Source organism: Bubalus kerabau, chromosome 21 (assembly GCF_029407905.1).
Source record: "Bubalus kerabau isolate K-KA32 ecotype Philippines breed swamp buffalo chromosome 21, PCC_UOA_SB_1v2, whole genome shotgun sequence".
Taxonomy (NCBI): Eukaryota; Metazoa; Chordata; class Mammalia; order Artiodactyla; family Bovidae; genus Bubalus; species Bubalus kerabau.
In genome coordinates, this window is record NC_073644.1 from 46225323 (window position 1) to 46238234 (window position 12912).

The 12912-nt window shown below is 34.4% G+C and overlaps 1 protein-coding gene across 2 annotated transcripts in view; it reads right to left on the reverse strand.

Annotated features, from left to right (window-relative positions):
• CEP76 (centrosomal protein 76) overlaps window positions 1-12912 on the reverse strand; it is a 22148-nt gene continuing 9236 nt past the window's right edge. Inside the window, exons 9-13 of one of the 2 annotated variants that reach the window (XM_055558953.1) lie at window positions 10914-11080; window positions 9547-9880; window positions 7518-7735; window positions 7078-7120; window positions 1-3878 (exon numbers count right to left, since the gene is read on the reverse strand). In XM_055558953.1, coding sequence (XP_055414928.1) covers window positions 3675-3878; window positions 7078-7120; window positions 7518-7735; window positions 9547-9880; window positions 10914-11080 — 966 coding nt within the window. In that variant the 3' untranslated portion in view covers window positions 1-3674. Of the gene's footprint in view, window positions 3879-5170; window positions 7121-7517; window positions 7736-9546; window positions 9881-10913; window positions 11081-12912 lie in introns of those variants that run through there. The other variant, XM_055558954.1, reaches the window with a different exon arrangement.

Sequence of the window (12912 nt, forward strand, 5' to 3'; positions counted from 1 at the left end):
TTTTTCAGTGTTATCACCTAAATTTTCTCTGCCCACAATTATAATACCTTATAACTTTACAGTGATTTTTTTATAATTTCAAAGTGCTTTCCTCACTTATACAACTTGAAGGTCAGGTATTATTTATCTTACAGATGACATCATAGACACAACAAAACACAGGGCTGGTGACTAAAGATGCAGGACTGGGATCCAGACCTTCTATCCAGCCCAGCTCTTTCTGCTGCACTAAAACATCTCTCTCAATTAGCCCAGAGCATGAAAAAAGTCCTGACACTTCATCCCACCTGCACCAATCAAGAGTACAATAAAAAGCAGATGCTATAAAATTCGTATCTACCAATATGATCAATTGAGTCAGGAAGATCCCCTGGAGAAGGAAATGGAAACCCACACCAGCATTCTGGCCTGGAGAATCCCCATGGACAGAGGAGCCTGGTGGGCTACAGTTCATGGGGTCACAGAGAGTCGGACAGGACTGAGTGACTAAGCAGCGGCAGCAATTAAACTTTTGATAGTTTAAATACTTTAAATAAATGATGTGATGTCCCATCTCCCTGATGAATTCATCAGCACTTTAGTTTCACCCGAGCAGTTACCCCCAGAGCACTCATCTTCACCACCATCTACATAACTCCATCCCCATCAAAGGCTATACATGATCACTCCTCTAAGGAGGCGAATTCTATCAACAATTCTAAATGCAATTTGAAACTCATCTGTCACTGGGTTATCAGACTGAATATTAACCAAAAATCCTTAAAATTAGTATGCAAACCTTATATGCAGAACTAGAAGTACATTGGCCCAGGTAAGAACACAACAAAATTGGTTTTCTCAAGTCTATAAACTTGTAAAGAATTAGCTCTTTTCTTTTTTATGGTAAAGAAATACGATTATTGGAAAACATGTAAAAAAAATCCATTACTGTCCTTTTACTAAATTATAACCTAAACCAGTGTTTTCCCACATTTTCTGTATCATACGTTATAAGTTTACCTAACCCACCTTGATGAGATGAAGTTACACACCCACCTATAAAAAATGAGGAAAAGTAGAGCAGTGAGGTGAAATATATGAATAGTAGCATATTGGTATGTCCATGGGGGACTCTGGAAAACCCAAGGTCAAACAATAGTTATATTTCGACTTCTTAATGTGATTCTTCTTTGAAACAGTTAGTTCTAAACCAAGAAAGAAAGATGGTATTCTTATCCTGAACGTTAGTGAAATTATTAGTTTCAATTAGTTAAGATTTGATTTGGAAAAGACCTCAAGAGACCTAAATTTTTAGCCAAGTCACTATTTCACTCTTAGGGAAATTTGAGTCTGCAGGGGTTATATGATTTAAATTACTGCCAGTTGCCAAAGTAATCCAAATATACTTCCTGTAACATAAGCTTTCCAGATCCTCTGTTTTAGCCATGTTACCTTAAAGTTCTCACTGTATTTCAAAAGTTAAGATAAGCAGTAGCTTACCTCTTAATCCCAATGGGAAACAGAAAATAACACACAGTACAAAAATATCTGTATTTGATAGAAAGATGTTGATGTTCAACAGTAATTACTTGAAAATATAGAATTCTCAACAAAACTTTTAAGAGATCAGAATTTCAGGTTGTTTAAGATAAAGAGATATAATCCATTTCCAGACTAGTCATACCTTACTGATAAGGCGAAGCTAAACTATTTTTTTCAAACCTTTGTTAATATCTTTATTAAAAAAAAAGAAAGAAAGAAAAAAGTGGCCCTTTCTTTTTACTCCTAAAACCTTGTCTTTTCCCCTAATGTACTCAGATAAAAGGTGAGCTGCCCTCAGGTCTAGAATTTTTCTCTGACCCTGTGAAAGGCTCATTTCTTTTCCAAAGTCAACACGTAACCAACACACATATGGTTTGCCTTTTAAGTAAATTGAGCAATGAATGAACCACCTTCTAGTTATCTTTTAAGCCTTTCTTGGTGATTTTTGTGCAAGGTTATGGGTATAGCTGTATTTTCATGTCTATTCACTCACTGTCCTGAGAACCTGAATTCCTGTGGCCACTTAATCCTTTCTCAAGGGTTATTCATGGAGCACAATGTCTTCTCTTCTGCTATTTGCTATGCATGCTCATTCGTCTCAGGAGCTGAAAGTGCAACCCTTGCTCCTACTTTCTGCCTAGTCATCAAACCCTTTTAAAGAGTCTTTAGAAGAAAATCACTGACATTGAAATTCATAAAGATATGACTCCCAGATTTCAACCTGAAGCTCTACAATATTTTAAACAAACTTCCTAACTATTCTTTTAATGGTATTATTATTATTCCCTTGCAAGATGTGGTAAGTAATGATCATTCTTCACCTGTAACACTTTCAAAATGCCAATGAAGTTTTCAGTTTTAACTAGATTATCTTCTATTTAGCAGAAGCAAATTTTAATTTTACTTATGTTATAGGATTATAAATATTGGGTCAACTTTCCTCATCTAAAGCAGAGCAGTGAAGTCAGCACCCAGATACTTTATGCCAACTATTCACAACCTTTATTCTGATTTAACACATAAGATAGAAGACATTTATTTATAAAACATTCCTACAAGCACATCTAGGGATATTTGAAATTCTCAGCTACCTATTTATACCTACACTGATTTTTCTCCACTCAGTAAAAAATGTCATCATGCAAGACAATGAACATGACAAAATTAAACGCCTAATAGCACATACTTAGCATCTTAAGTTTACCTTAATTATTTTAAATACAACATTAAAACTGAAAACTCTTTCAAAGCACCTAAAAATGTGTAAAATAACTAAGAAGAGTTTATAACATAAAAGAAGTGTTATAAAAGATGACAAGGGATTACCCACAACTCCAGGCAGGGCCCTTCCCATAATCCCATTTTACAAACAGGCAAATGAGTCCCAGCCCAGAGAGAGCAGCCTGCTGCTGTTATAGTTATCAAGTCAGACATGAGACCTCCCATCAGGTTTAACCTGTACAGATTACAGCACAAAAACTTGCATTTTCTAACAATCACTAGTTGGTGACTAAGTAGAGTACCAACTGATTAGAATCTTATTATACATATTTTAGAATAAAAATATACCATGTAAAGACATAGTCAAAAAGACTGCAATTAATTCTGAACATGTCTTTGAAAAAGAACCTAGTATTTCCATGGAAAATTACAAAGAAGGAACTACTGAATTAATTTCATTTACCGTATTTAAAATAACCTCTACTTATAATATACAAGCTATTTAACCAATTCTTATGATCAGGTTTATTAAAAGTTGAAGATTCCAATTTAGCATCTTTTAACTAAACCAAAGACACCAGAAAAATAAACTACAAATGACTATCACTTATGAATATAGACACAAAAATCCTCAACTAAATAGTATTAACAAAATGAACACAGCAACACATAAAAAGAATTATACACCTTGACCAAGTACAATTCATTCCAGAATTTCAAGGTTGGTTTAACATTTGAAAATCAATTTATATAATACAGCATATCAACAGAATAAGAAACAAAAATCACATAATTACCTCAATAGACACAGAAAGAGTATTTGACAAAACCCAGTAAATGTTTGTGATAACATTTTTTTTAAACTGGAAGTAAAATGGAAATCCTTCAACCTAATAAAGAGCATCAGTGAAAAAAAACAGTTATCATCACACTTAATAGTAAAAGAATAGATGATTTCCCCTGAGATCATGAACAAGACAAGGATGTCCACCTTCACCACTTCTATTTAACACTGTGCTGGTGGTAGCAGCCAGGGCAATTAGGCAAATAAATGAAAAAATAAGTAAAAGACATCCAGATTGGAAAAGAAGAAAAACTCTCTCTCCTTGCAGACATGATTGTGTATAAACAGAATCCTAAGGAATCCAACAAAAGACAAAAAAACTGTTAGAATAAATGAGTCCAGCAAGGTTGCAGGATACATCAATACACATAAATCAGTTGTATTTCTATATACCTGCAATTAACAATCCAAAAAAAAAATCCATTTACAATAGCATCAAAAATAGGAATAAATGTAACAAAAGAAGTATAAAACTCACACTCAGAAAACCACAAAACATCATTGAAGGAAATTAAAGATTTAAAACAAATATGAAGACAACTCATGCTCATGATCCTAAGGCTTAGCATTCATTAAGGCAGTGACACTCCACAAAACAAGGCACAAACTTGAGACAACCCTACTACCCTGCCTGCCTTTATGTAGAAATCGACAAGCTGATTATAAAATTCATTTTGCAAAGCACCCAGAACAGGCAAAACAATCTTGAAGAAGGACAAAGTTGGAAGATTCTCAAACTTCCCAATTTCAAAACTTATAACAAAGTAGTGATACTCGAAATGTCAGGTACCAGCACAGCAGAAGAGCCTGGTACAGCAGGATTACGAGTTGGTGATTATAACTGAACTTGCACTTTAGACAGAGTGTGCTATGAACAATAGGATAAGGTTCTTCAAAATTGGATGCTTTCTAGTTTACATGTTTGGTTATTCTGTTAAGATTTTACATAGGTTTTGGCTAGTCTCTAATAATTTCTTAGCTACCAACGGCTGGAAAGCAATGCTACTCTCATTGGTATAAAAGGTATGTGCATGTTAAAAACAGATCTAACTCCTGTACTTACCTAAAGTAGAAAGTACAAAACTGTTATCTGAGGTAAAGAAAAAAAATTACGAAACTGTAGTCTAATCTACCTTGTTTAGAAACCAAAAGTGTGAATTAATTAGTTTAAGCAACTCATGTTCATTAACTAATGCCTTCTAATGGTTAGATATCAAGCACAGGATACTATTTTATGAGCAACACTATTTTTCAAATATAAAGCCTGCATTTTTGACTCAACTCCTGTCTTTGTTAAGAAGTAGAAAAATGATTTTCAAATGTGTGAACCTCCCAGAACTGACAGGTTAAAGATGTTTTTGATCATAGCTAAAAATCTCCACCTCATTGTTAGGAACAATCTTAAGGGTCCCTGGAGTGTTCAGTTAGTTGAAACTGAATTTTATAAGTTTTATTCAACAAGTTTATGCTTGAGTAATGAAGTTTCTAATTTCTGACATTCTATTATAAATACCTATTATATATTACATATGTTTAGAGAACTATGTTAGTGCACATACTGTCAAAATGAACACATTAGAAGCATTATATTTTTAAAAAGTTTACAATTTTAATAGAAAAACAACTTATGACAGAGCTAAATACACAATGTAAATTTAATTTTTAAAAAGAAAAATTATTAGTAAGAGTAGTAGCAGAATTCTAGTGACAAAAAGACTGAAATATTTGGAAATAAACCATCTTTAAAGGAAAATACTAATTCATACCAGGCTCTATTAAAGTGCATAAAAAGGAAATTTATTTTAGAATTTACACCAAAAGCACATTACAAGTACACGTGTTACTCTGGCACAGTAATGCAGGAAGCTCGGCCACAAAGAAAACACAGCCGTGATCTCATATATCAGTCTGCCTCCTAGTACATGCCTCACAAATAGTTTGTTCCAAAAGTTGAAAATTACAAGCAATTTTCCCTGTTGATAGCTTTGCAAGTAACTCTGGTAACAGACCAAAAAGTCTTAATTCTTATCTTGCTGATTCTCTAAAGTCATGTCAGTCTCAAGAAACTTTTGATTTCTGGTCATTTTCAATAAAAATTGATACGAGAGATATTTTCAGACTTTTAAAACAAGTTATAAATAATTATGTATGTAAAAATTAAAAAGTAAATTTTAGAGTATCTTTAGATTTTAATTTCTAAAATATAATTTTATTTGTCATGTTGAATTAGCGATGAAAAGCATAACTTGCACAGCCACTTGGTATAGTCACTTTCATAAGAAGCTCAGTGGGTGCAGGAATGAATGAGAGCTGTACAGAGAGGCGGGTAGATGGCAAGGCAATTCCATCAGGCAGCTTCTCACAAAATTTAAACCACTACAGCCTCTTCAAAGTGCACGTTCTCAACTTAAAAACAAACATCAGCATGGAGGCGCTCACAGATGCTCATTTTTCAGTGGCCTCACATAATGATTCTCTGATTTACATTCGCCACATACACATGGATGCTTTTATCATAAAGAGAAAAGAAACAAAAACTGTGATTTCAAAAGATAGACTCTATGAGAGGCTAGTAAAGAATGCTGTGACCACAGAAAATCAGCAACAGATTGCCAATATTAATTACAGAAAACAATTTTCAACATACAACAAAAGGGTATAATAAATTTTTTCTAAAATACTCAATTCAAAAATAAATAAGCCAAAAAAATAAAATACACAATTCGCTTTTACAATGAATCAAACTAACAAATATTTATAAATTATTTGTATACTTTCATGTGTGGTTTGTTATTAATATTTATGCTTTTCTGGTATGAGTTTTTTCTCTGCTCCTACATCCATGTCTTCCCATAACTCTCTAGAGAGTCACAAATATCCCTGTAGTTATGAGTTAACCACAAAAGTGGTAAATTCATCAAAATGTATTTCACCTATGTAATAAATAAATGTTGTGAAGTTAATTTCTCCTAATTTATATAAAATAATCCCATTACTCTATGAAAAATAATGATCATATTAACTTCACTATGGCTCAAATCCTTAGGCAAATAACTTTCTGATTACCTGTTAATGCAAAGAAAACTAAGTAAATTTTATTTTCATATTTAAACTACTGACTACTTATAAGCAAAGTAGTATTTATTAAAATAAGATAAACACTTAATTTATACTAACATCCTCTCAGATTTATACAAGTTTTTCATCCTTAATTTTTATACACACATCATGATACTTTTCAAACATTATTAGTGAGGCTTATACAAAAGTTAAATATGACATCGAAGCCAGATTGTGATTTTTAAAGTAATCAACCTTGAAACACCTAGTATTATTATCAATACAATGTGTAAAACTCTAATAAAACACAGGTATAGTCTTATAGAAACTTAGTCCTATAGTACTGAGCGATATTTACAAGCAAACATGATCCAAACAGCACAAGCAGATTCAGGGTAAGTAAACACGCGGACACGAACTGCCAGGCGCACCTGGTCTCCACGGCAACAGATGATTTCTTCACAGAAAGGAGACCTTAGAAGAGAGAAAATGGATTCAATTAAGAAATGAATTTAGGTTTTACTTTATTTCCAAGAAAGTCGGTATTGAAAATGATTTTTAAAAATCCTGTCTCTGTTATCAAGGACTCTGCAACTGTGGTAAAACTATTCAAATCATAAACTATTTCCTCATAGCCTATTTAGTTTTTAAAATTACACTAGACAAGATCAGTGATCCTCGATATAATCACTGGGGAAGCGACCCTGAGCTCTCCAGAGCTACACTCTGGCCCTCATGAATCACAGTCTGAGGCAAGAGGACAGGTCACTACAGAAGCTCCCTGTGTGACTCTGAAGTCATTCCTAAATTAGTGCCAAGTGTTCACTGAAATTACGTCAAAAACACCAAAACATCATAAATTCCACCTTACCGAAGACATGTGGCAAACGCGCGCCTCGCATTTCTATACACAAAGTGTATTGGGAACCCTTTAAATGTGTGGCCATCAGGCACAGCCCTTCTAATAGCATCCTGAAACTCTTCATTGCCCGCAGAAATGCTTGTCGTACGCTCAAATTCATATGACGCCAGAGCTGGTGACAAGAGATAAGAAAGCTGGTCTTCCCAGACAGTAGTGAGGCCAAGGTCCTACAGCAATCGAAATGGAAAAAGCAAATTACAATATTTTAAAAAACTAATTATAATGTTGATTATTTTAATGTATGCCAAGAAAAGATTTTTAAAATGTCATAATTTTCTTAACTTCCTATTAATTATTATAAGGATACAAAGAAGTAAAAATTATAAAAGGAAAAACAGGTATCAGGTTTTACTTCTTAGAGAAATAACAAAAGGCAGCCAATGCAATGATGTTAGTGAAGGCTGCAAATCCTGTACTCCCTTAATACCCACAAGGAAAGACCATCAGGAATTGTCCTACTGAGGAAGACAACATGTCAAGGAATTCTGAGGTCAAATCTTATTTAACTTCAAAGATTTTCACAAGATTGAATCTGCTTAACCTGATTCCTCCCACCATAAACTGAACTGTAGTAGGGGAGAAATGTCAACAAATTGTGCATATAATTAAACTCAAATATTTACTGAACATTTATTCTGTAAAAAGCACCAAAAAGCAGAAGCTACAGGCCCTCTGGGAGCTTAAGACATGCTGAAGGCAATTATAATTTCACTTATGACATCAAATGAACCATTGCTACCTTGACATGTAATTTTTTTAAATGCTACAAACTAAAAATTCTAAATATTTTGATTATTATAACGGATCTAATCTCACATTCTGTTATAACTGGTTTCAAGTGATCCCAAGGGATCACCTATCTTCTTCCTGTGACTCTTACTTGTGGGCTTATAGATACCATTAACTTAGCAAGCAACCATCAATGGCATCCACCTCAGCTCTGTTCTCTTTTTTCTAAACAAGTAGTTCTTATAATGTATTAAAATGTCAGTTTCATTTTCAAATAGGATCTAAGAAAGTAAAAGGCAATACAAGCGATGGAGGTAGGAGATGGAGCCCTGGCCCACCTACTGCTGGAAACACACTACAAGTGCCACATTCAATACTTCCCAAAACACACTCCTCAAGTTGGCAAGTAGGTAAGAAGATTTCAGAGGCTAAAGCTAAGAGGAACTGGGAGCCCAGAGAACACAGCTGATAACTCAAGAGCGTCGCTGATGGTCTCAAGGAACATGAGAATCAGGTCTTACCCAAGGAGGGGAGTAATAGGGAATCCCAAAAGGTGAATTAGAAATCAACCTTCTGTGGAAATTCTGGACTCTAGTCTTTGGTTGATTATATGCATGGCAAGTAACTTTTACCACTCCAAGGCTGCTTTTTCACTCTCTTAATGATTTCTTCTGATGAAAGTAAGTTATTAACATACACTAATATTTTCCATTATGATCAGTGCTTTTTTATGTTTCCTTTAAGGCCCTTCATGAAATCTAAATGGCTACTAAGAAGCTTGATCTCATTAGTAATCAGAGAAATGTAAATCAAAGCCACCATGAGGCTATAATCTTACATCTACCTAGTTTAATGTAACAGAAAAACAAAACAACTAAACAAACCTGGAAAACAAATGAAAATGAAAAAATGTAATCTAATATTGTCAATGGGGAATGATTTAAATAAGTACAAAGAGAAAATCCAAACAGTAATATTCACAAAAGTCTGAACAAGTCCACCGTTCTTCATTCCTACAAGGACAAGGATGTAATAATTTCTGTAAGTACTGGTGAATTCAGAAAGTTTTCAATCTCAGAGTTTTATGACTTTCAAAACCACAACCTTCATAAAGGAAGGGACTGAATTTGTTTTATTTAGGGCTAGAATAGTGATCGAAATTATTTTACATGCCAAAAAAATATATATATCTTTTAAATACATAAACATGAGAAAAATGCAGGAAAGCACAAACCTCAGTGTTAATTACCTTCCTGTGTTCCGACACGAGCAGCCTGAGCTGCATTTCTATCTCATTGCTTGTCACAGAAGCGTCAATCGTGGACGCACACAGCGGAGGGAAGGGAGGGAGGGACGTGGTGGCCCCTGGAGCACACACGGATTTAACTGCTTCTTCACTCATGGGTTTCCACTTGGACTCATCATTCAGATCAAACACACAGGTTTCCACTGAGTCAGAGGGCTGACAGTTTCCCAGGAACGTCTGATGATTGAAAACACAACCAATCGTTCGATACGGGTACAATGGTTTGGGCTGTTCGGCAGCCGGAGGCTCATCAGGGTTGATAGGTTTGTGGAGGTACCTAAAAAAGGTTAATCATAGTTTTATATAGTAAGAACTCAGAAATTAAGATGACAGCAGCTTACTGAGGGAAAAAATTACTCTAACACTTAAGGTCATAACTACTTCCCAAGACTAGAGTTTAATATTTGTTTCTCCTTCTTGTATTTCCACAATTTGATTACACCACATAGACTAAATGGCACATCTTATGATACAGAAACCAATTTTATTCCTTCAACATAAGAATATATTCCATGCATAGCATTAAGATCATAAACATTATCCAGGTAACAAAATAATTTAGCCACACATTTTTAGGCACAACTAACTAAAATGATTATCAACCAGGGAAAGAGAAAATCTAGGAAAATGAGAAGAGGGTTCAGGGCTGTGCCTTCAGGAACTCCCACATCTGAGGCAAAATGAAGGAAAACAGAGAACAGCCAGAGAGGAATTACAAAAGCTGAAACACAGTGCTATGAGAGAAGCTAAGGGAGAGTATGTTCCAGGAAGGAGGGAACATTTCAATCTATCAAAATCTGATGACACCGAGAAAATGTAAACTGGATTTACCAATAAGGAGTTGGTAACCGTGTCAAATTTTCAAAAGAAATGATTTACAACTTGAATTTATTTTTAGGCTTAGAAACAATCATCAGAAAACACATATGCCTGGACTTCCTTGGCAGTCCAGTGGTTAAGACTCCATGCTTCCACTGCAGGAGGCGTGGGTTCAATCTCTGGTCTGGGTACTAAGATCCCATATGCCACATGGTACTCCCCCCACCCAAAAAAAGAGCCCAAAACTATATGCCAATTATACAAAATTAAAAGTAAGCATAATTTATTTTTTATTAGCATCATGTTGGTAAAGAATATTTTTGGTATACAAATTTTCTTAGCTTAGTTCATAGCTATCTTAATTGAGGTAATTTTCTTAACATACCCCAAATTATCAATATGTGCCTTCTGATACCATCAATAAAACAGAACCTACAGTTGACAACATTTACACTTTCATGCTAATATCCCTATAAACGTGGCTGACAAACCTGTGTCCTGTTAAACTGTCCCAAAAAGTGACGGTCCCATCAGTGCCACACGTCATGACCCATGCATGCGGCACGCCCTTGGCCTTGGTCCCGACACAGACAAAAGCTTCCAGCCCGTACCCGAGCAGGAGGCTGCACAGAAGGTTGGCATGGTCTTCACAGTCTCCCTGCAAATGAAAGGAAGTAGCAGGAAGTACTTACTCCCTCACTTGGTTTCCACATTAAATATTTAAATACAAAATTTCAATTAAAAAGTATTAACTAAGTTTTACTTTTAATCATTTAGTCCAGTGTTAAGCTAAAACAATGAGGGGGGAAAAAGAATGTGCATTTTAGAAGCACCTATTTTACAAAGTCAGTGCCTACAAAACTGACAGTCCTAACATACACTTCAAGATTCTATAGTTTACAAAGAACTCACACAACACAGAAGCAGTAAGAATTTTTTTGAAGATTTTTTTTTGATGTTGACTCTTCTTAAAGTCTTATTAAGTCTGTTACTATATTGTTTCTGTTTAATGTTTTGGTTTTTTGGCCTCAAGGCATATAGGATTTTAGTTTCAGAGACCAAACCCTCATCCCCTTAACCACCAGGGAAGTCTCCCCAAACAGTAAGAATTTAAAGATAAACAGCTAAAGGGCAAGAACACACAAGATGACAGATCATATAGGAAGAAATTCCAATAAATGGGAAAACACTCAAAACAATGATTTAAAAAATATCTATACTTTATCATTTTAAGGAAATACACACAAAAAATGACTGGATAAAAAGCAACAATGGCTGTCATTAGGGCAGGTTATATAGGGCTTCCCTTTTTCTTGTGTAAACTCTCTTTGATAATGTTACATTACTTCCACAATTTAAAAAAATCAAAAAAACTACAAAATAATAGAAAATGTCCATTTTCTGTGAAAAACCTTGTTCAAATATTACACAGTAAGGTTATAATTATATGAAGATATGTACTTAAGTGTAGGACTACAGGTAACATATTGGAGAAGGAAGTGGCAACCCACTTCAATGTTCTTGCCTGGAAAATCTCAGGGACGGGGGAGCCTGGTGGGCTGCTGTCTCTGGGGTCACACAGAGTCAGACACGACTGAAGTGACTTAGCATAGCATAGCATAGCACAGGTAACATACAAAAGCAAAACAACTACTGATTTCAGAGTTAGAATGAGGGATGAGCTCTTGGCCCCCAAATTCTGCACTGGTAGCTCTACACTGCTGTCTTTCAGTTAACAATAATAAAACAAACAGCATCTGATAAATGTTAAACTGACTTTTGAAAACCATTAATACCCAACCTTTTAGACCTAGTCAGTCATTTCTGTACAATGAGATTCTGTATTAGGAAAAAAATCTCAAAAGAAAAAAATAACAATACAACCAAAGATATTCAATGCAAACATTCATTCCCAGTGATATCAAAAATTTGGAAGCAAGCCTAACTTAGCCAAAAGAAACAGTTCCTATGATGGCAAAACCATTAGGCAGATTTCACGTATCAGCTAATAAAAATTTCACTCAGACATTCAAAGCTGGAGATCACAGTATCTGAGCAACACATGGGAAAATGTTCACAGTATAAAGCTAATTTATAAAGCAGGGCACACAATTCTATTTATATCAATTGCAGTTATGGGAAAAATATATACACAGGAGAAAAACTTATATAAAAATAGATGAAAAATAGAATTATGGGTGAAATTTCACCTTCACTATTATAAAACTAATTTTTTTTAAGAAAAATATTTTTAGTAATTTTCAAAGTTCAAGATGTGCTTTCTCCTCAAATGAACTCAAGAAAAGAAAATAGTGAATCAAAAGGGGTGATTATTTGTTTTACAAAAGAATTATTTGGCTAATCATTTTAAATATGTACAATATATTCCTACTATATTTGAAGTTTTTAAGTTTAAATCTGGAATTACAACTTGAAAATAATTTTTTCGATAAATAATGTTTAACTGTTTTCAACTGTCTTAAGATAAAA